Source organism: Netta rufina (assembly GCF_964035555.1).
Source record: "Netta rufina genome assembly, chromosome: 2".
NCBI classification, from domain to species: domain Eukaryota; kingdom Metazoa; phylum Chordata; class Aves; order Anseriformes; family Anatidae; genus Netta; species Netta rufina.
In genome coordinates, this window is record NC_140124.1 from 18,023,543 (window position 1) to 18,045,639 (window position 22,097).

The window sequence follows — 22,097 nt, forward strand, 5'->3', positions numbered from 1 at the left end:
TAGCCACGAACAAGAACAACCCAAAAGAGCATTTCCTTTAACCCACAATGTGGACACTGAGAAGGAGACCTGACAGTACATTAAAAGGCCCAGCCTCTGTGCTCTGCTCTCATTTACATACATTCACAACGATGGCAGGCAGTTAAACAGCCCAGATGTAACAAAAAGAGCCTGTCCTACTATATTTTACTAGATACCTTGAGGCATAAGAATGAGTAATCACACCCACTGGACACAATTTCCTACTCAAATCCAAATAGCAGGATTATTATATGGTGTAAAGCTGACAGAGATTAATAGAATGTGGTATAGAAAAGCCTGAGGAGAGAGTTGGTCAAAAACTGTCAAAAGAAACACATCTGTAATACTTAGAAAATATTTGTTGAGGGTTTTGTGCTCACTTTAATAAAATCAATGTTAACCATTTTATAATATGATTGACAGGTAGCAGTGTTTTATATCAACTCTATTGAAAATGAAGCTCTTTATCAGCATTATGTTCTCCTTCCACTTGTGGAATAAATATTAAATTTATCTTGTGGTCTGTGCATGCAGGTATCACGGCTAAGACCTTCATGTGTATTTGAAAGGAAAGTTTATTCTTCAGCTTGTCTGCAAATGATAAGATTCAAACCATTCTTACAACAGATTAAATCGGGAACATCTCCACCTGTCATGAGATACAGCAGAGTCATCACCAATGGAAACTGAGGCCATAAACAATGCTAACTTCTTTGGATGAAATTTCCATGTGATAAAATATTGTTATTATTAAAAACAGTCCTGTGCAAGTAGATTACACTGAAGGGAATGAAAATACTGGCAAGAGCACAAAAGCCCATCAGGCCTCTGGGGAGTTATTTTTGCTCTGGTCGATTAATTCACAGGATGCCAGAATAGCTGAGGTGTGAAGGGAGAGGTTAAGAAATTGTCTAATCCAACCTTCATGACTGAGGCTGCATCCACTACAGCAGGTTACTCAGGACCTTGTCCAGATGATTTTGAGTTTCTTGTCTTTATTAAGCATCTCCCACAGCAGGGAGAGGAAGAGCCCAGTTGCTGGCATGGAGGAGCAGTGACCTCATATAGAATAAAAAGCCCAACATGTGAGTTAAATGCCAAAGGCTCCTGCAGCAGCTTCCTGTGCAGTTCCCAGGGTTACAGGAGATATTTAAGATGCAGGAACAACATCAGATATAAATCTCCCTCAATATAAAGGTGTAGATATTTGGCTTTAAATGTTGCAGTACTACCTGCAGCCCTCCCCTCCATTGGTAGTCTTCTTATTTTACATTAGCAAATTCTCCAGTCTCAAAAAACAACAATGAAATAAGGTTCCAAGCCTTAATTATTTCAAAACCACTCTTTTCTTCTGAATGCTGATGATGCAGGGGACAAACAGACATTAGCTGGTAGCCAAGCTGCTACTCACATAAATTCCCTGCCATATTGCCCAACTTATTCATGCTTCCCTTTTAGCATTCGTTAAGAACATTAGAAAAAAAGGAAATTCTACAGTACAGGCAAACAGACCAAAATAGAATTTTTTAGACCCAGCCTCATTCACACTCCAGTATTTGAAAAACTCCTACTGGTAGAAGAACAAGTAGAGCGATGACTGTGTAAGAAATGAACATCAGCATGTGCACAGCAGTTTCTTAGCTAAAGCAAAAAAGAAAATCTGTCCAAAGTCAAATACAGAAGAATGAGAAGAATGCATCTCTTCTGTTTATAATAGTAAAATAAAGGAACAAATAACTAAAAAAAAACCCAGCAACTAAAAAGCCCCAGCTGTATAAAATAGACATCTGATAAACTGTTGAAGAGGTATGGAATCTTCTGCTCTGATTAGCCTCAGCTTGGCTTGTGCAAGCAGCACTGCACACAACAGTGCAGAATGTCCCTGTGCTTTTCCATATGATATTTCTGTATGAATCCAGCATGCTACTGACTGCCACTATTGTTATTTAAACAGATCGGTTATATTCACACTTTGGAGGAGATAAATTACACTATGGATGATCTTTTTCCAATGTTTCTGTTTTAGTTTTGGCCAGGATAGGGTTAATTTTCTTCATAGAGATTCATATGATGCTCTGTTTCGGATTTTTTTAACAAAATACTGGTAATCATTCACTGGGGTGTTTTTAGCTGCTGCCCTGCCAGCTGTGAGGGGACACAGTCAGGAGAGGTGACCCAGGCTGCCCAAAGGGATGTCTCACACCACATGGCAGCATGCTTGGCTGTAACAGCTGGGGGAAAGAAGGAGGAAGGGGGGAACATTTGGGGTGATGGAGTTTGTCTTCCCAAGGAACCGCTATGAGTGACGGGCCCAGCTCTGCTGGGAGCGGCTGACACCTGCCTGCCGGTGGGAAGCAGCGACTGGATTCCTTCTTCTGCTCTGCTTGTGTGTGGCTTTTACTTTACCAGGTGAGCTGTCTTTGTCTCAACCCATGAGTTCTTGCACTTTTATGATTTTGATTTTCTCCCCTAACCTACCTAGGCAAAGCCAGCAAGAGGTTGCATGGTGCTGAGCTGCCTGTTGGGTTTAAACCACAACAGGTTCATGTAAAATACAACATCTAATTAAAGGAAGTTCAAATAATTGTAGTCCAGAATCCTTGTAAAGTGTCAGCAGTATCTGAATAAAATTATTATTTTCATAAACTTCCACATTCTATTGCCAGGTAAGTGCTCATTCAGTTATGTTTACTCTCAGTATGTGTAAATATGTGTGGCAATCAGAAAAAAATGCTAATTAGGTCAATCATGAGCACTTCTAAGGAAGCTACAGCTTCTTGTAAACTAGCTTCTGAATGTCTCTCTGGATTTAAAATTTGTGAAAACAATTGAATATATTGCATGTATTGAGAAATACATGCTGTGGGTGACCCCCCACACTCAACAACCTCACTTGGTGCCTTCCCAGCCCTGTATAATACCATACTGCTAGGAGTGTGCCTCAACAGCTAGAACTGCTTCCTGAATTAGACATTGTTAATGGTGTCCTTAAAAATGACTGCTGATGACTGAGAACAGAGCTTATGGGTCAGGAACACCAATGTGGGTGACACTTTAGTGGGTATCTGCTACAGACCACCTGATCAGGAAGAAGTAGATGAGGCCTTCTTCAGACAACTGGCAGAAGCCTTCTGTTTGAAGGTCCTGGTCTTCATGGGGTCTTCAGCAACCTGCTCAAAGGGCAACATAAGAGGGCATAGCCAATCTAGGAGGTCTCTGGAACACACTGATGATAACTTCTTGACACAGAAGAGCCACAGAGGAGCCAAGGAAGGGAGGCACTCTGCTGGAACTAATACAGACAAGGAAGAACTGCTGGGGCCATGAAGGTCAGGGACAACCTTTGCTGAAGTGACCATGAGTGGTGATGTTCAGGATCTTGAGAGAAGGGGACAAAATTTCAAGCTCCTCCAAGCTCAGGAAGGTATCAAAGGTGCAAGAAAGGTATCACAGGTGCAGGAAATCAAGCAAAGGTGGCAAGAGGCCTGCATGGATGAATAAGGAGCTCCTGACTAAAGTCAGAAGAAGGAAGTGTAAGAGAAGTGGAAGAAGGACCCAGGGTACCCAAGCAGAATACAAAGACACTGCTTGAGCATGTCTCAATGCAATGGCATTGGGATTAGGGAAGCCAAAACCCATCTGTAGTTGAATCTGGTAAGGGACATGAAGGGAAACAAGAAAGACTTGTACAGGTGTATCAGCAGCAAAAAGACTAGGGAAAATGCAGGCCGACTGTTCAATAGGGTAGGGATCTGGTGGTGACATGGAAAGGACTGCAACACTCAACCCTTTTTCGCCTCAGTTTTTACTAGTAGGACTTGCCTTGAGGAATTCTGGGTGCCCAAGACCACTGGGAAAACCCATAGTAAGAAAGATTTAACCTTTCAGGAATCAGGTTAGGGTACATTTAATTGAACTAGACTTACTGATGTCCATGCATGCAACATGGTAAAATGTCACTGACATCATTGTGAGGCCACTCCCAATACTTTAAAAGGTTGTGGTGACTGGGGAAGGTTGCTAAGGACTGGAAAAAAAAAGCAAATGTCACTCTGTCCTTCAAGAAAGGCAAGAAGGAGGATCCCTGGGAATACAGACTGGTCAACCTAACCTTATCCCTGGGAAGATGATAGAAAAAAAGATCCTACTGGACACCATTTCCATACACACAAAGGAACAGAAGGTGATTGGGAGCAGTTTGCACAGCCTTAGGAAGATGAAATTGTGCCTGCTCAACCTGATAGCCTTCTGCAAGGAGATGGCTACCTTGCTGGACGAGGATAGAACAGCGGATGCTGTTTATCTTGATTCAAGAAGGCTTTCTGTAGCATCTTCATAGACAAGCTGATTAAATACAGGCTAAATAGTGAGTTCAACTGCCAAGCTGAAAGGGCTGTGATTAGTATCAAGAAGTCCAGGTAGAGGTCAGTTACTACTGGTGTACCCCAGGAGTCAATACCATGTCCAGCACTGTAACCTTTTCTTTAACAACCTGGACAACAGAGCAGAGAACACCATCAGCAAGTTTGTAGTTGACACAAAGCTGGGAAGAGTGGCCGAGAGACCAAATGGTTGTGCTGCCATTTAGGGGGGACAAAAACAGGCTGGACAAATGAGCAAACAGGAATCTCAAGCTTCAACAAAGAGAAATGCCAGGTCTTGCACCTGGGAAGGAATAACCCCAAGCAGCAGTACATTCTGACTAGCTGGAATGTCACTTTGCAGAAGAAGACATGGGGATATTGGCAGATGCCCAACTGACCATAAGCCAGCAGTGTGCCCTCAATGAAAAGAAGGCCAGCAGCCTCCTTTGGCAGAGTATGACTAGCAATTTGAGGGAGGTGGTCCTATCCCTCTACTCGGCACTGTTGTCACATCTAGAGTGCTGTGTCCAGCCATGAGCTCCCAGTACAGGAGAGACATGGACATACTGGATCTGAGTCCAACAAAGAGCTGGTAAGATGATTAAAGGACTTGAGCATATGGGACTGTTCATCCTGGCTCAGGGGGATCTTATCAAAGCGCATAAATGCCTGATGGGAGGGATTAGACAAGATGGAACTGGGCTCTTCTTAGTGGTGCCCTGTGACAGGACAAGGCAATGAGCACAAACTGAAATACAAACAGGACATCCATAGAATCATAGAATGGTCTGGGGAGGGATCTTAAAAACCATCTAGTTCCAACCCCCCCCTGCCATGGGCAGGGACACCTCCCACCAGACCAGGTTGCTCAAAGCCCCATCCAACCTGGCCTTGAACACTTCCAGGGATGGGGCATCCACAGCTTCTCTGGGCAGCGTATGACACTGCCTTTATAGTAATACAAATCTAAAATCTCATCTAAATCTACCCACTTTCAGTTTAAAGCTGTTACCCCTTGTCCTATCACTACAATCCCTGATAAAGAGTGCTGCTCCAGCTTTCTTGTAGCCCCCATAAATTCCATTTAGACACAATAAAAAGCTTACTTTCTGTGCATGTGGTCAAACACTAAGTTGCCAAGAGAGTTGTGGAGTCTCCATCCTTGAAGTTATTCAAAACCTGACTGTACACGCCCCTGAGCAACCTGCTCTAGCTAAGCCTGTTCTGAGCAGGAGGGCTGGAGTAGAAGACCTCCAGAGGTCCTTGCCAACCTCAACTGTTCTGTGATTCTGTAAACTTTGTGTAGTTAATATATAGTTGCATAGATGGATGGAAGAAACAAAGCAGTCAGTAATATTTTCTTAGTAAGCTTTCTGCAACAAGCTTTTTATTCAGACCTTAAGATTTAGCATGCTTGAATATATTAGGATTAGAAGCTTTTTTGTGTAATTTGTTCTATGAACTTCAGAGCTTTGACTGAATATTCCACAAAGTATCATAAATTCTGATCTCTAGGGCCCCTTAAAGTACACCTTTTTAGTTTTATTTTCAAAATTTATTATTGGACAATACCGTCATCCATTCTAAAGAAGCAAAGCAAAACTCACACTCCCCTGCAAGGGTACATATATATCAATGCAACATACAACTTCAATAAATATGAATAGGTAAGTAATGATACATTTTGTTTATTTGTCATTCAGAAATGAAATGTTCAAGTTCAAAAAGTGAACTGTAAGAAACACTAACTCTCATCTATGCTTCCTCTCAGAAGCACAGGAGGAAATATCATCAACTGACAAGCTGAATTCTGTAAATGTTTGCCTCATGTTCACCATAAGATAATGAAAAAAGTGACAGAAGCATACTTGATCATAAACTAGTGAACGCCAACAGGTACAGGGAGATGACCTGGAGGCTGTTTCTCTTATTTTTGCAGCACAGCAGTCTATTCTTCCTGTTCATTAACTTAACCTGGCAGTTGACTTCTACAGCACGATGGAAATGAGCTGAAGGTAATAGTCAGGGTTTGGGTCAGAAACTGCTTGGAGACATTTGTCCTTGTATTGGCTTGCTTTTGATGAAAACATTTTCTCCTACAAATTCTCTCTGCTGTTGCTTTCACTGAGAAATGTGAGGCACTCAGCACCCCTGAGTAGTAGATCATTTATACATATGCTGAAATACAAATTTCAGAGTGCTGTTTAAAGCACTCAGTGTTGTGAATTTTTGCTAGCACACTTGTCATACTGAAGACAAACAAAGTTAAAACTCTCAGTGTATTTCACTCAATTTTTCTGATATTCAGATACCATGGAAATGAACTTCAATTAAACATTAAATCACTCAGCTTTTCACTGATCCATGCAAAACTGATCTGACAGTAGCTGTTGTGGACACTAACACTGGGGCTGTATTGCAACTGCCTACTTGGAGTTCTCTGTATCTAAACATTGGCAAGTCAGTCTACCTCGTCCTCAACGTGAAAACAAAGGCTTGGTATATCCGTGTCCTAACACAGTCATGACTTGTGTTACATAATCACAGAATCACAGAATCACAGAATTTCTAGGTTGGAAGAGACCTCAAGATCATCGACTCCAACCTCTGACCTAACGCTAACAGTCCCCACTAAACCATATCCCTAAGCTCTACATCTAAATGTCTCTTAAAGACTTCCAGGGATGGTGACTCCACCACTTCCCTGGGCAGCCTGTTCCAATGTCTAACAACCCTTTTGGTAAAGAAGTTCTTCCTAACATCCAACCTAAAACTCCCCTGGCGCAACTTAATGTCACAGACCATTTAAATTATGGTCAAAGTCTTACTTGTCAAAGGTTCAAAGCCAAACTAGAATAATGTGTCTATTTTAAGATAATCTAAAATAAAATATTTTTCCTGTTCTGACAGAGTGTTGCAAAAAACAGAGGAGAGATAATATAAATAAATAAATAAAAATTCAGGAAGAAAGAGGGAAGTTTTATTGCTATCAGACTGATGAAAAACATTTGAGATTCTCACCCAAAATCCAATGTAAAAGATCATCCTTGTAGACCCACGTAATCTAACCTCATACAGCAATGAAACCCTACTGACAACAAAATTAGTAGGAAACACAGTAAGTTGAAAACTCAGTAAAAACTGTGAAGATGAAGCAAGCAGAAAGAGTCCCAGCTCCACTCTGAGGTCACATACATATTAGAAAAGTGTGGATAATTGTGATTATTTTTAAGGAGAAGTTGTTTAAACAGAAATGCTCCAAACAGTGGGAAATCAAAGAGTGCTAAGAAATGCCATGGCTGTGGCTTTTCTGCACAACTAAATAATCCATCCCCAACACCACCAAAAAAAAAAAAAATAGGGGGGGGGGAGAAAAAAAGGGGGAAAATTAAAAAGATTTCTTTCCAACTAATAGTCAGATATTGACCCAATTTCAGACTTGGTGACAAGCATGGAATGAGAGCTAATCACAAAAGAAACAGATTTGGACTCTGGAATATAGAAAACAGCTTCAATGTTCTTCTTCATATACCATGAAGGAGATAAAAGAAATCAGCACAGTCTAACTGAAGAGACAAAAGGGAAGAGAAAATGTGTTTTTACTTAAAATAGTCTTGGGATGCATCATTTGGTTTCTGTATTCCTTCTGACAAGTCTTGTAAATGACATTGATGATTGTGACTTTGCGTGGTAATGCAGATGCATGATGACAGACCTGAGGCTTTCCAGGGCAGGGCAGGCTGCCAGTTCTTCCTACATCCGACTGTGCTTGAGCTGCATGCAGGCTGCAACAAGCTAGAAAACAGATAAGCTCAAAGGCTCCTTGCTTTCTGAGAAGATGGGTACAAAATCTGACTTCCTAATTTTGATTTTCAGTACCCTTTAGGTCACTCAATTACGCTAATTGTGACCTTCCTATAATCATTATGGATGTTAGGAACCCACACAAGGAACACTTTTGGGATTTGGAATAAATAGTAGTATTTGGATTTGCAGGATGATCTCTGTCAGTGGCTTTAATATAATCACTGTGCTTTCAGTGACAAGGTGTGGAAAACAACTACCAAGTTCACTGACTTGGTTTATAAGCTCTACCTTCTTTCTTATAAAAAAACTCACAGATGGAGACTAAAAGGGCATGCGTTTGGTTGTTCCAAAGTTTATACAATTGCTGGGGTGCAGGTTTAACAGATACAAAGCATTTTAGCTCCTAAACAAGTCCTTTTATGAAAGTGCTTGTGGGAAAATGCAACTTAGGAAGATCTAGCAGAAAGTGCCTGGAACTGGCATTTGTGCCACTTGCGCTGTATGATGCTGGTTGGATTGTAACCTCTTAAGTAAAGCAGATTTGGGTTCTGTATGGTTTCTGTAGAACTTGGTAGCATGGTTTAGTGGTGGACTTCAACCTTTCGGTTAAAGGTTGAACTAGATGATCTCAAAGGCCTTTTCCAACCTGAGTGAATCTATGATTCTAAGTAGTTTAGCCATTCCATGGTTCCTGGAGTTGGAACTGGCAAACCCTTTGCATCCAGACAAATGGCAAATGCAGCCCGGAGCACTGAGGAACAAGCAGCAGGCAGGGACAGTAATAAGCCAGCTACAAAATTTTTACGCTGAAATTTTAAAATATGGGACTTTTTTTCCTAACAGAGAAACACTGATATTTTAAACAGACACCCAAAAGGAGGAAGGAACAAGAGAGTTTATGATATCCATAATGAATAATTGGTCTTGTCATTTCAGGTGGACTAGCTGGTTAGTAGATCTGGTTGTGGCTGACACCTAATAGAAAAAAAAAACAACAGGGAACCACTGGGATCCCAGAATTAGCCCTTTGAAAAGCCACTAAGATTTGTTTATCAAATAAACCACCTAAACGGATCTTGAGATAGGTAGTGGTTCATCATGTATAAAATATAAAACACTATGAAAAAATTATGGGACAAAAAGGCATCTGGAGGTCCCAGAGTACCTACGATCAACACCGCACTGTACCTAGTGGCGCTACACGAGATAGTGCCTTGTGTTTGAAAAAAGGCTCAAGTCTGCCAGCTCCAGGAGAGCAATCCCACCATGCCCACATTTTCAGTCCAAAACATAAGAGTGGTTTGTTAGCACAAAGAACATTAAACTAGGTAAGCGTAATTTTGGTACAGGAAAACTAAAGAACAGTTTTCTGAGGCTCTCTGTGTCTTTGATGAGAGCAAGGGTTCTGGGCAACAAATAAATGAGTATCAGAATGACAGGTAAGAGAAAGAGCAAGCCCAAGAGCAAAGTTCAAAGAGGACATAAATAGACAGTGGCTGTCACCACCATGTTTCCCACCCTGCAAATGAGAAAAGGATATTAAAAGTGACAGAATGGTGAACAAGGATTTTGTAGCTCGTCTCTTGCCCATGTCAGTGATCCTGATGTGAGTGCAAATCTCAATAAAGAATGTGAAAAACTGTAAGAGTTTGTTCATTCCCTGAGGAATCATCATAGAAAGCATACAAAATGAATGGAGCATGAGCCACTGTTTCCGAGGAGAAGGCTCTGACAAAGTTTTCTTACAAAATATTGAGTCACAGACAAAACTGAACATTACACAATGTATGTCCCTGCAAAAACCCTGAATTTTAATACATTAAAATGTAAAATGGCCAATGTCTCTTTTTCATGGGTGTAATAGGTTTTTATTCATCAGAGGACAGTGTTGATACTCAGCAGAAGCCATCAATTGCTATTTCTAAAAAGAGTTTGACAGTCACCACCTACAAGGTTCTCAGAGCAATATCTAGGCAATTTTCTCAACTAGCAAAGTGTGATTTGCAAATTGAATAAAAACTTGGAAGAGATTTGGTCACTGCAGCCATATTCTCCAAAGCATTTGGAAAAGTGCAGGAAAACAAAGTCCAGAGCTGGATTATGTTAATTCGATTTAAAAGAAAAAAAAAAAAAAGTCTGTCCAGTCTAAGATAGAAGGCAGACTATTGATGAGGAAAGATCCTGCATAAAATAATTAAGGCCGTTACTAAGGGATGGATGGGACAGTGTAATTCCAGCCCTTTTATCAGTTTTAAGGCTCTCAGCACTATATGGAGTTGTGTTCAAAGCAAATAAGAGAATGATTTCTGAGGTACCAGAGAAATGTGTCAGAAGGAATATATGGTGGTCATTTAGGGACTGAAAGAAATCATAGGAGAGCTGAAAACCACACGGTTTAATAAAAGCTACTATGAAATACAAAGTTCAATACACAACTTCACAAAACAAATATGAACAGTGGCATGGAAAAGAAGTTCTAAAAGCTTGTCACATACGCCAAGGCTGCAAAGATAAGTCAAGCAAAAGGACAGAAGATCTCTTGCAAAAAAGGGGACACAGATTTCTTCACAATATCTGGGAAAAATAGCTGATACATTTTTAGCCTTATTTCAGTGAGACAACAGTACCAAAAAATTCCACACTTATACACATATCAGCTTGTTTTTTAATAGCCCTGGTGAAACAGTCGTGGTACCTTCAGGCACTGGCCCTTATCATAGATCATGAATTAATGTAGCTTGAACTGAAGGATGATTTAGGATATTTAATGCATTTTGCTTTATTCATAATTGAACAGTAGAAAATTATGTTAAAGTAATGTTGAAAAACACAAAAGAGAAAAGACCCTGGACCATGTAGAGCAACAAGGCAGGACCCATGCATCCCTGGCTGCCATCTGATGTTCTGTACAATAGAAAACTGAAAACAAGCACACCTGCACTGCTGAAAGTTGATGCCAAAGTCAGACGGGCCTAATGGATGTATAAAGTGATAGGCAAGGAGAAACAAAAAGCCTAGCAAGATCTGTAGCCACAAGTTAGCTGCCACTTCATAACAACTCTGCAAACAGACACTAGGAGGCAAAGGCTTCAAACAGCAGGGGCTTCACCACCAGCAGCCCTGCGCTCACATCAAGTTTTAACCTGCCTTAGGAATATCCAGGAAGAATATGTGGCATCTCCTTAAAATCTCAGTAGGGGAGAGGGGGATTTCTTGGCTCAAGAAGATCTCAGAAAAGTAACATGTTGCTGTTGCAGGGGCCAAGACCAGAATATGGCTCAACCAGAACGACTGCACTGCTGTTATCTTCCAGAGCACAGCAGCAATGATGGCTGGGAAGAGACCCAGGGCCCCCTGAGTAGCTCACCACTGCGAACTGATTTAATTCATACATAAAAAATAGGCATTCAAAACTTTACACTGATTATTAACTGCTACTATTTTTAGAGTTGGCTAGACATAGAGGCTGCAGCTTGAACCATATAGAGCTAATTGCAATTACGTACACAGGCTCACGTTGTGCACATAAAGGGGCAGAACTCAAATCAAGAAAATCCAAAACTCAGCTGACTCCATGTGTCAGTGGTTTTATGTGGCATTAAGCCATGTAAAACCTGCCGGTCCACTGGACTAATCATCTCCAATAGTAAGGGTTTTATTTTTTGATACAAACATTTTGTGGTAATTCTTAATTTAAAATATTACAGATTAACTCTGAAATCAATAGCTTGATACTTTCAGCTGAGTTAATAAATAATGAAGCTTGCTTCAGGACCTATTGTCTATGCATTCCTGAACATATAGAATCATAGAGTCATAGAATGGTTTGGGTTGGGAGGGACCTTACAGATCACCCAGTTCCAACCCCCCTGCCACAGGCAGGGACACCTCCCACCAGACCAGGTTTCCCAAAGCCCCATCCAGCCTGGCCTTGAGCACCTCCAGGGATGGGGCATTCACAGCTTCTCTGGGCAGCCAAGACAGAGCTGTCTTGACCTTCCCAGTTCAGATCATGGACTTCATTATTGCATCTAAAGTTCTTAGACAAACTTGCCTCTGTTTCAGAGAAGTGTGTATGAGGCTAACCCATACATGACGGCTCTGTGTTAACTCACCAACGTACAGACCAGCAGTACAGTGCTGACAAACTTTATCCTGTATGTGTTAAAGAGTGGTCACATTTCCCAAAGAGGTTAACTTACCATAGTTACATGATTTCCCATCCATCAGCTGAATAGCCGTTAATTTTATATACTTGCTTAATTATCCCCAGTTGCAAAGTAAAACTGGATCATTTAAGTCACTTCTATTCTTCCACCTTGGCAATTAGGTCATGCTAACAGATCATTCACAGTCAGCTGCCATGGCATAACTCAATTGATCTAGTGATTACATTCACGAATGGCAACATGGTGTTTTTTTGTTACGAATGGTTTGTTACCGCTGGTCAGATGAAGACTTTTTTTCAAGCACATAATGGCAATTTTTAGTCTTCAAGATAATCCAGAAAAGAGCAGCTCATATCTAAGAATATTTAGTTCAGGCACCAGTTATCCCAGTACTAAACATCTAAACTGATCCATACTAATACGGATGCTATAATTTCTATTGCATATATGTGGGGAAAAAAAAAAAAAAGAAAAAAAAAAAAAGGTCAAGTATGGGACTAAATCCTAAATTATATACTTTGTGTAAAATTATATAAATAATTATATATAATTATATATTTAAAATTATATCCATTGTGTAAAAAGATCATTGCATTTTTTTCTATATAAACTTAAGTAATTTGCAGTTGTACTTAACTAAACCGTATCTTCCAAGACAGGATTAATTCTTGATTTGAAAGCAATACAGAAAACTTCCCATGTTTCTTGTTACGTTTTTCAATGGCTAAGCACCTTTGCTGAGAAGAATCTGTGCCAGATTACTTATTCAAATTTCTCTGCCTTTGGCTTCCAGCTACCAGATCCTACTAAGCCTCTGCCCAACAGATTAAAGAGTCTTTCATGTCTGCTTTTTTTCTTCCTGCTTGTTTATACACCACACAAGAAGTCTTCTCTCGGTCTTTTTGCTTATCTAAACAACAGATTAGGTTTTACAGTATCAAACACTTTCAGTAGCCCTCAGATGCTTACTGAATTATATCCATCTACTGCGTACCTCCCTTAAAAAATGCATCTCAGGAAGAGGGCGTAAGGCAATTGTATTAATCTCAAAGATGCCACCTCCTACAGCAAAATGAATTCCCTACTGATAACTTTTGAAACTGAATTTGGTTTCTCTAACTAGTCCGCAGCCATAATTTCTTTTGACTGCATTCAAGTGTATCTCTTTGACTAGGCTCAAGGTATCAAGCAATAAATACTGTTTTTCATTACTATCCCTTCTCAAACAAAATTTACCGTTTCACCAAGCTTTGAGTTTTCCACAAATTTTATGAGTAATCATTTTGTGTTTGGTTCTTCATTGCTATTGAAAATGCTGAATAGTATCAGGCTTACTGCCTGATAAGACACGAGCCCACTAGAAGCACTCCCATGCAGTCATGATTTTTCACTGACAATCAACGTATGTGATCTGCAAATCCCTCCTTCTTCTTAGCTGTGACAAAGCCCTGTGTGTGGAGTGTGACTCATATACTTAACTCCCTCTTCACACTCCTCCACAAATATCCTGTAACTCACGTAATGCGGAATGATGCCTGGCTTCTCTGTCATGCCATAATCCCACCCAGCAGACAGCTGGGCAGCAGGTACCTTGTTTTATCAACCAATTCTGTTATCCCCATGGAAAGAGAGATGAAAGAGATGAAAGAGAAAAAGAAAAGGAAGAAAGGGAAGAAAAAAAGGAGGGAGGGAGGGAGGGAGGGAGGGAGGGAGGGAGGGAGGGAGGGAGGGAGGGAGGGAGGGAGGGAGGGAGGGAGGGAGGGAGGGAGGGAGGAAGGAAGGAAGGAAGGAAGGAAGGAAGGAAGGAAGGAAAGCCCGTAGAGCTAGTTTATTTGTATCACAAATGTGCACATGCCAGCCTACCTGGAATGAAAACGCAGCTATATTGCACAGCAGCACAAAGCTTTGCCACCTGATGGGGTCCTGTACTCAGCTGTGGTCTCTGAGATGCTGTGTTCCAGCTCCAGCTTTGAAGCCCTCCTGCCATCATGCAATCTGATGTGCAAAACCAGTCCTTTCTCCTACTCTCTGCCATGGGGCTGTTGCATGCCATCAAAACGAAAGAGATCTGAAGGGTCTTATGACACCTGTGGATCACTGCAGAGGGCCTTCCCAAACACTACTTTTTTTCCTAATCGTGATAGCAAGATAATTTAATATCAAAATGACATCTTTTTTATTCATCTTCTCTTGGTCTACTAAGATACAGCAGAATGTGCATTACCTTAGGTGATTAAAAAAAGCAGCCCACGGAACTGTATAGCCATACAGCTGTATCTACATTTTTTATATAAATTAAATATTAATAGGAATATGGACAAATAATATTTTCAGGATTATAGTTGTCTAATAATCTTATGTATTTTAAATGTTGCTGATATTTGTGCTCAAAGATAATGTTTAATAGTCCCATTTCTGTGCTGTGCTCCGTCAAGATTAATTGTGTTCCAAGTGTGTTTATAACAGTTGTGCTACATTTTATTAGTTTATACATATAAAGTAGATATTTTAACCAGAAATATGAAACAACCATTACGCTGTCTAGTTAAGGCTAGTTATTGCTTGAAAAAGGCAGGGATATAAAACATCTAAATAGGATTTTAATAATGCAGATTTTATTGGGAAAAAGAGCCACAACAAAACAGAATATGGCTCTGTTATTTAATCTAGAAGAACTACCAAAACAAGAATTTCATCTTGAAAGTGCATCATACAGGAACACTATACGGAATTACTTAACTCTTAAGCCCATTTTTTATTTATAACATAAAATAAATAGCAAACAGGCAGATTTGCAGGAGGCAGGAGAAATTAATTATACTCAGGAAGTGAATGAATTAGGTTAAAACATGGTAACAAGAAAACAGATTTTTCCACGACCAGTTTAATTAGTGAAACTTAGTTCCTTTTTTACTGTGTGTGCAGAGATTTTCTGCAGCAAGTCCAACTCCCTTTCTTCCTTGCCAAACGGTAGCACCCAGCCTTTCCCTCTGCCCCCAGCCCTCAAAGCCCCCATTTCTCTCTTATTTCCTCTAACAGCCTGGCAGCATGGGGGTGCTGACTGCTGGGGCACAGCAGCCAGAGGTATCTGCTGGTGGTGTGCCTTTCAGCCTCCTGCCCTGTGGGACCACTCAGAAGACCTGTTTTCTGTCCCAATAGCATTTTTCACAAAGCTTGGTAGGATTTCATGTGTATAACCTCTTATTCTCTGCTATCTTTGGCTGAATTTGGCTAATGGGTTTCAAAACAGAACTGAGAGATAAAAACAAATCCCTGTTCGTTTGGCATTGGATGCAGCAGTTGACGGGGTGCTGCTTTGGAAGTTCCCATCATATATACCAACAACCTCAAACAACCATTTTTTCTGCCATATACCCAAGACATCTTTCCATAGGACTAGAACTACCTCTTTTCTTATAAAAGAAATACCACTGATGTGAGCTACAAATAATGCAAGTGACATAGAAATCCACATACGTTTTCCACGCACTGCTTTACTTCTTTTTTAAAGAGAGGTAATGCATTTTTAAAGATAGGTAATGCATATGGCATCGAACTGCTACATGTTGGGGGGAAAAAACACTGGAAGAGGACACAGATGTATTGGTCTCACTGATTTACTTTGTCTTAATTAAATTAAAATCATAATAAAAATAAAAAAGTACCCAATTCCTCTCCTTTTCCCTCATGTCTCCCTTTTAGCCAAAACTAGGTGCCTCCCTCTCATCCAAGTCATCACTACCAGGAAATGAAGCTCAGAGTGAGGTGATACTAATGCAGAAAGGCTCTTTTTTAATCCTTATAGATTCATTAGTGCTGCTGGCTCTGATATTCAAAGCAGCATTATGGAGCTCTTACATGAACACAAATTGAAGAGGAGAGACAGAAGAGGGATGTCTGTGAGAGGGCTGGAGAGGGATGGAGCTCCAGCAGCCCACAGCAAAAGCTGCACGGCTGTGAGTCCCTCTGCCAACCACTGGCAAATTTTGGAAGCTTCTTGAGTTAATTTTCCCTTTAGAAGAGAAACTGGCAGTACAAAATAAGTATCTTCTCAGTGCAGGATGTTTATTTTCAAAAGTCCAGCTGCCCTTTTCCCTGAAGCAGGAATGATAATAAGCAGTGCTCACACAACCCTGTTCAGCCAAAGCTTCAGACCAAGCGTCTCTCCCTTCTCCAGAAAAAAAACATCTTCATGTCTTCATCTGCCTCTCTCCAGGGATCTGCACAGAAATGTGTGCCAGACGCTGCACTTACTGCTTCTTTTCAAGAGTGACTGATGGTGGCTTCATGTCTGACCACATACTCCTTCACTTCTGCTTAAGACAACGCAGACAGAGACCAGGCAAACTGCACATCAAACCTTCCATGAGGATGCATGGAAGATACAGAAAGATGGTGTCACTGAACTTCATTTGCCTTATTAGGAGGTAAAGTTAATGAGGAAACCGAGATTACTCCTCTGCTACATAACTGCACAAAATTAACAAGAGTTTTTACCTGTTTAATCCAAACCTGATTCCTGTAAAAAGACATCTCACTCAAGACAGGAGTACTCCAAAGTTTATGAGTCTTGGGTCAAATCTAGCCCAGGCTGCAGGCTGTCCACTATAGGGAGGATGAAGCAGTAAATCACTCATTTGCTGACGGTTCCACAAATCACTTGGAAAGAGAGGCAGACAAATCCTCCTTCCAGGGACTGGGGGAGATTTATAGCAAGTTTCAGCACAAAGAACCATGGAATACAACATAAACCCATCGTGTTCACAGTAAGTTTGTCTCAGGGTGGTTGGTCTTTAAAATGGAGTTCAGAGTGACAAGCCACTTGACTTTTTAGGCTGATGCTATGATTTAATGGGAATATAATAAATGGGGATAGCTGCCCCCAAGCATTTTATAATAAAATCACATGAATTGGATTCACAAAACAAACAGAGATCCACAAATAGAACACAGATCAAACTTCTCAGCTGTTAACCTGTAGTCTTCCAATGAAGAAATATACAGAAATGGTCAGAATGGTTATGGAAAGCCCCTGAAGTGCAACCGGCTGTGTAGATTGATTAAACCATCCCTTTTCTTGCCTACAGGCTCCAACTGCCACAGCACCGTCTGTACCTTTCTGCCCCATATTCCCACCAGCCTCTTCTAGATGGGATCTGTATGTTCCTTCTCTCACCTAGCTACAAGAGGAGGTTTCGCTATGTCCTCCTCCCCTTCTTTCCTGTTCTCACAATCAACACACACCTCCTCCCAAGAGCTTCAAAAAAAGCAGCCTGACATCTTTCTTGGTTTCTCTGCTAGTATGAGTTTCCTCTCCTGTAAAATACTGAACCATGACACATGACATGCACTGCCCACCGCTCACACTCTTCCCTCTCCTTCCGTTATCACCTGCAAAGATCTGTAGGAAGGGCCACCGCTTGCTCAGATGCCTTAGAAGTGTCACACTGTACCAGACAGCAAGGCACAGCAATGTAATTGTAGCACAACTTTTAGACGAAGTGCAGAATTGCCTCACAGAGTCACATCTTCCTATCCCCTCACTAATGCCCCCATCCCAACTAATAAAAAAGCCACTCTGTGTTATTGTCTTGTTTTCTCTACCTGGAACAACACCTTCTCCACACCTTCATACTCTCCTCAGCTCCTCACTCTCCTCTTTTGCTCTTAGTAATATAAGAAAAGGAGGCTGCTGTGAACTGGAGATCCCATTCCTAGACTTGGAACTGATAGCCTAAAGGAAGGAGAGTCTCTAACTCATCACTCTCCTAAAATGTCTAAAAGCTGTCCTAGGTGTAAAGATAAACACATACACACACACACATATATATACATCTATTGTATGTATTTACCTATAGCTTTCTTCCATTGTTATGCTTTAATACAGAATTAAGGATTCTGTATTAATCCTGAACCCAAATTGGCAGAACCTCACAAAATTTTAAAAATAAGAAGATAACCTGTTTATAAAATATAGGGTTTGAAAAAGGATACAAAGTGTCTTCAGTCAGAGCAATATACTGAAAGATACAAAATCAGCTGCTCTTTTAAGCCTAAAAAGTTAAATTTGAAACATCATTATTTCTTGAGGATTACTTTGAGGAATTCATTACTGAGGAAAGTACTGAGTCTTCTGTTCATTGCTCTACAGTTAGATTTCTTAAATTAACCTAATTTGCTTACCCCCACCCTCCCACCCCCATAAACATCATCTCATTATTTTAAAAATGCACAATGAATAAGAAAGAGGCAATTTAAGATGAGGCACTTTAGAGATTGACTGTGATGGGTGTTCAAAGAATGAATCAGTACATGAGTTCCCTGTTCTTTTGCTCTTCCTTAAGTATCTGATCTTGGCTACTTTCCTGATTTTTCCCTGTTTTCTGACCCTAATAAAACCTCAAAGTCTTCCTTGGGAAGTGGGGAGCCAAGGGAAAAGAAAGCCACAAAGCAAGAGTTTCCAATGCCTCCTACCTAGCTCTGGATAACTAACCTTCATGCTCCAGTGCTATTCAAAGCACCTCATTTGTTGAGAAATACAGCTTTAGACTTTCTAGTTATCATTAATAGCTGCTTATAAGCAACACTGGTATTTCCATTAAACTTAGAAAAATCACCAGTTCCTTGCTAGCATCCAATTATTCCCCCAGGCAAGACACAGGCTATCTGCAGGAGGGAATCAGTGCTTGTCACGAGTATTTGTGGTGTCTACAACAAGCAATTCTTCAGCCCTGTGGTGACTGCAGATTAAATTAGATGTGCCAAAAATTTCTACTAAATTTCTACTAGCATCATATTGTTCTTAATTAGCATAATTGTTGCGAATATATACAATAAAACTTATCTAACTTGACTCAGTCTTTTGCAAGGCACACTCCCTAAGTGATATATTTAGTACTAAAGTAAAGTATCATGAATGTAAAGAATGAAAAGGAAATAAAGAAGAAAGGAAAAGAATGATCATGAAACCTTAGTGGAAAACAAAGATTCCTAGAGAACGTAATTCTAGATTAGTACATGAAATATTTATTTTATTTTCATGTATACATGAAATATTTATTTTCTTTTCATGTTTCATATAGAAATGTAGAATCAATCAGATTGGAAACGGTCCCATGAGGTCATTCAGTGCTAAAAGCAAGGTTAACACTGAATTCAAACAAGTGCTTTTTACTCAGTGCTTTATCAAACTGGGCCTTAAAATCCCCAAGTATGGATGTTCACAGCCTCACTGGCAACTAATTCTGCTGCTTAATTACCCTCGTGGTGAAAACGTTTTCCTTGGATAAAGTTGAACCTGAGGATAATACTGTATAAAGTTGAAAGCTCCCATTTCAATTTCTCAATGTCTTTTGTTGTCCCAACATACGTCACTGTAAAGAGCATGGCTCCGTTTTCTCAGTAAAATCCTTGTAGCTGTTAGCTAGCTACTGTTGTGTCCCTCCTAAGTCATCTCTTCTCCAGGCTGAACATGCCCTGTTCCTTCAGCCTCTCCTTGCACAGCAAGCGCACCAAGTCCTGACCATGATGGTCCTTCACTGAACTCACTCACTCAAGTTCACTGATGCCTTGGGTGATACCAAAATTGGACCCAGAATTGTGGATATGGCCAAGGGGAATAATCACTTCCCTCAATCTACTGATTGGGCTCCCTCGATACAGCCTAGTCTGCTGTTACCCTTCATTGTACGGCACTGATCAAGGATGAGGATGTAGTTCATTCTTGGTTTCTTATTCAGTCGTTGTCCCATTTACTGAGCCTGTCAGCACATGTGCCAAGAAACACCAAAGAATGAACAAACCACAAGTGCAAAATTTTCTGCTGAATTTTCCAGCCTTTTCTCGCTTTATATAAGCAGAAGATCAACTACCCTGTTAGGACACTGCTTCCGCACACTATGTAAAATAATAGAAACAACCTGCTAGGTTAGCAGAACTGCAGTTATGATAGGAGTCTCCCATGGTCTTAAGACTGTTTCTGTCTGTATGTGAGCTATAGATAATGAATCATCCAAGCAAATCACCAGTTCTATCCTATCTTTTCTATAGTGTTCTAGTTATTCTTTTTTGCATCAGAAATTGTTCGTCCTGGAAAATACCGTGAGTGTGTGGGATTTTCTGGATGAATTTCAATGAGAAGACGTGGCCAGACATAGTGTTATATAGTCAGGGTTTACCAGCCAAAGTGTACACTTGTAACCAGGAACACAAATGCAAGAAGTCCAACAGGATAGCAGGGGTTTCCACCTAAAATGTGACAAGTCAGTTGTGCACCATGAGCAAGATATTCTTAGTCCTCTTTCAGTTATGAGCATAATATTGAACCTTACTTATCTAACATGCCAAAACTACGATAAAAAGATGAGCAAGCTTACTTCATCCAAGGTGTTTAAGTACCAATAGATGCATATTGTACTTCTCTTTACTTCTACAAAAATACTTAAGGAATGTATCAGTAGTTTTTCTCCATGGAAAATTAAAGAGGGAAAAGCATTAGGATTTTATCCAGCAAAGGTTTCACTTTTTAAATGGACTGCAGAAATGGGGTTTTAAGCTGGAACTCCGAATCTTAATGCCTGAATCGCATTTGAATGCATTGCCAACCCATTGGAACCTCCCCCAGTGTAACCCAGAATTTCCCACACATTTTTTCTGGCAGGCACCAATGTTCGTGAGTGTGCAGCCTGTCAGCTGTGATTGCCTGAAGAAAGCAGCCCTTGACTTATGAGCCGTAAGAAATCAGAGTATGTATATTCACCATAACGTATTCTATTTCACCCACCAACACTGTATTTAAACACTTAGAAACACAGAGTATCTCTATGAACACTTTAAATGGAAAGCTTAGACGTTTTACTTCATCCTACGTTCAAGGAGAATATATTCACCTTCTTTGAAAGGTGGCTCTTGCACAATTTTACAGTTGATGTACATATTCTTCATCAAATCCTGCAGCTCCAGCTCTACACCTCTCACACTCAGCCCCATTGAGCAGCCATCGTTATCTCTGTCTGCATTCACAGCTCTCTACTGGGATTAGGAGCATGCAATTGCAGCAGGAATAGTGTGGAGAAATACACAGTGGCTCAAAAATCAGAAACGGCACTTGTTTATGGTAATATTTGCAGCTCTTCAATCTAAGTACCCACACAGATTGCACATACTCCCACAGAGATGGAAATTAATAACATGTGAAATACCTGTGTAGCTTGAGCGTCACAGTTCCATAAACAGTGGCAAAGCCCAGAAGACGAACCCATCTTAGGAGAACACAGCGAAATACACTTGGCTCAAAATACAAAATGACAACCTATAGAACAGAAAGATAGAGAGAGCTTCAGTACCTCTTTAACGCGAAACTAGATCTTCAATCAAATGCAGAATAGTTGCAAAACAGGACAGCAGACATATTTCAGTTCGTCCTGCTGTATATTTAGATTTTCTAGTAAAGTGACAAGATGATCAGATCAACCAGCTGGCACAGTTCTAGGCACCAGCTCCTTTTGAAGGGAGCTGGCAAAAGCCCTGTGACAGACTGTGAAGTGACAACACTTTTAAATGCAATTCCTCTGACTTTTCTTAACTGAGTGAAAACATGTACCCAGAGAAGATAAGAGAACAGACAAGGACGTTTTCCTTGAGCTATTCCAGTAATAGGCAGCTGGCCTAATTCTGGTTTGATGGACTGTATTTACTAGGTTACACTTCAAAGTTCCTCCTTCTAATAAACCTAGCA

At 40.5% G+C, this 22,097-nt stretch overlaps 1 protein-coding gene across 1 annotated transcript in view; it reads right to left on the reverse strand.

The window, feature by feature from the left end:
• Window positions 1–22,097, reverse strand: part of GPR158 (G protein-coupled receptor 158) — a gene marked incomplete at both ends in the record, with an annotated part of 191,109 nt that overhangs the window by 29,557 nt on the left and 139,455 nt on the right. Inside the window, one exon of the mRNA XM_084282726.1 lies at window positions 21,562–21,671. Coding sequence (XP_084138852.1) covers window positions 21,562–21,671 — 110 coding nt within the window. The remainder of the gene's footprint in view (window positions 1–21,561; window positions 21,672–22,097) is intronic.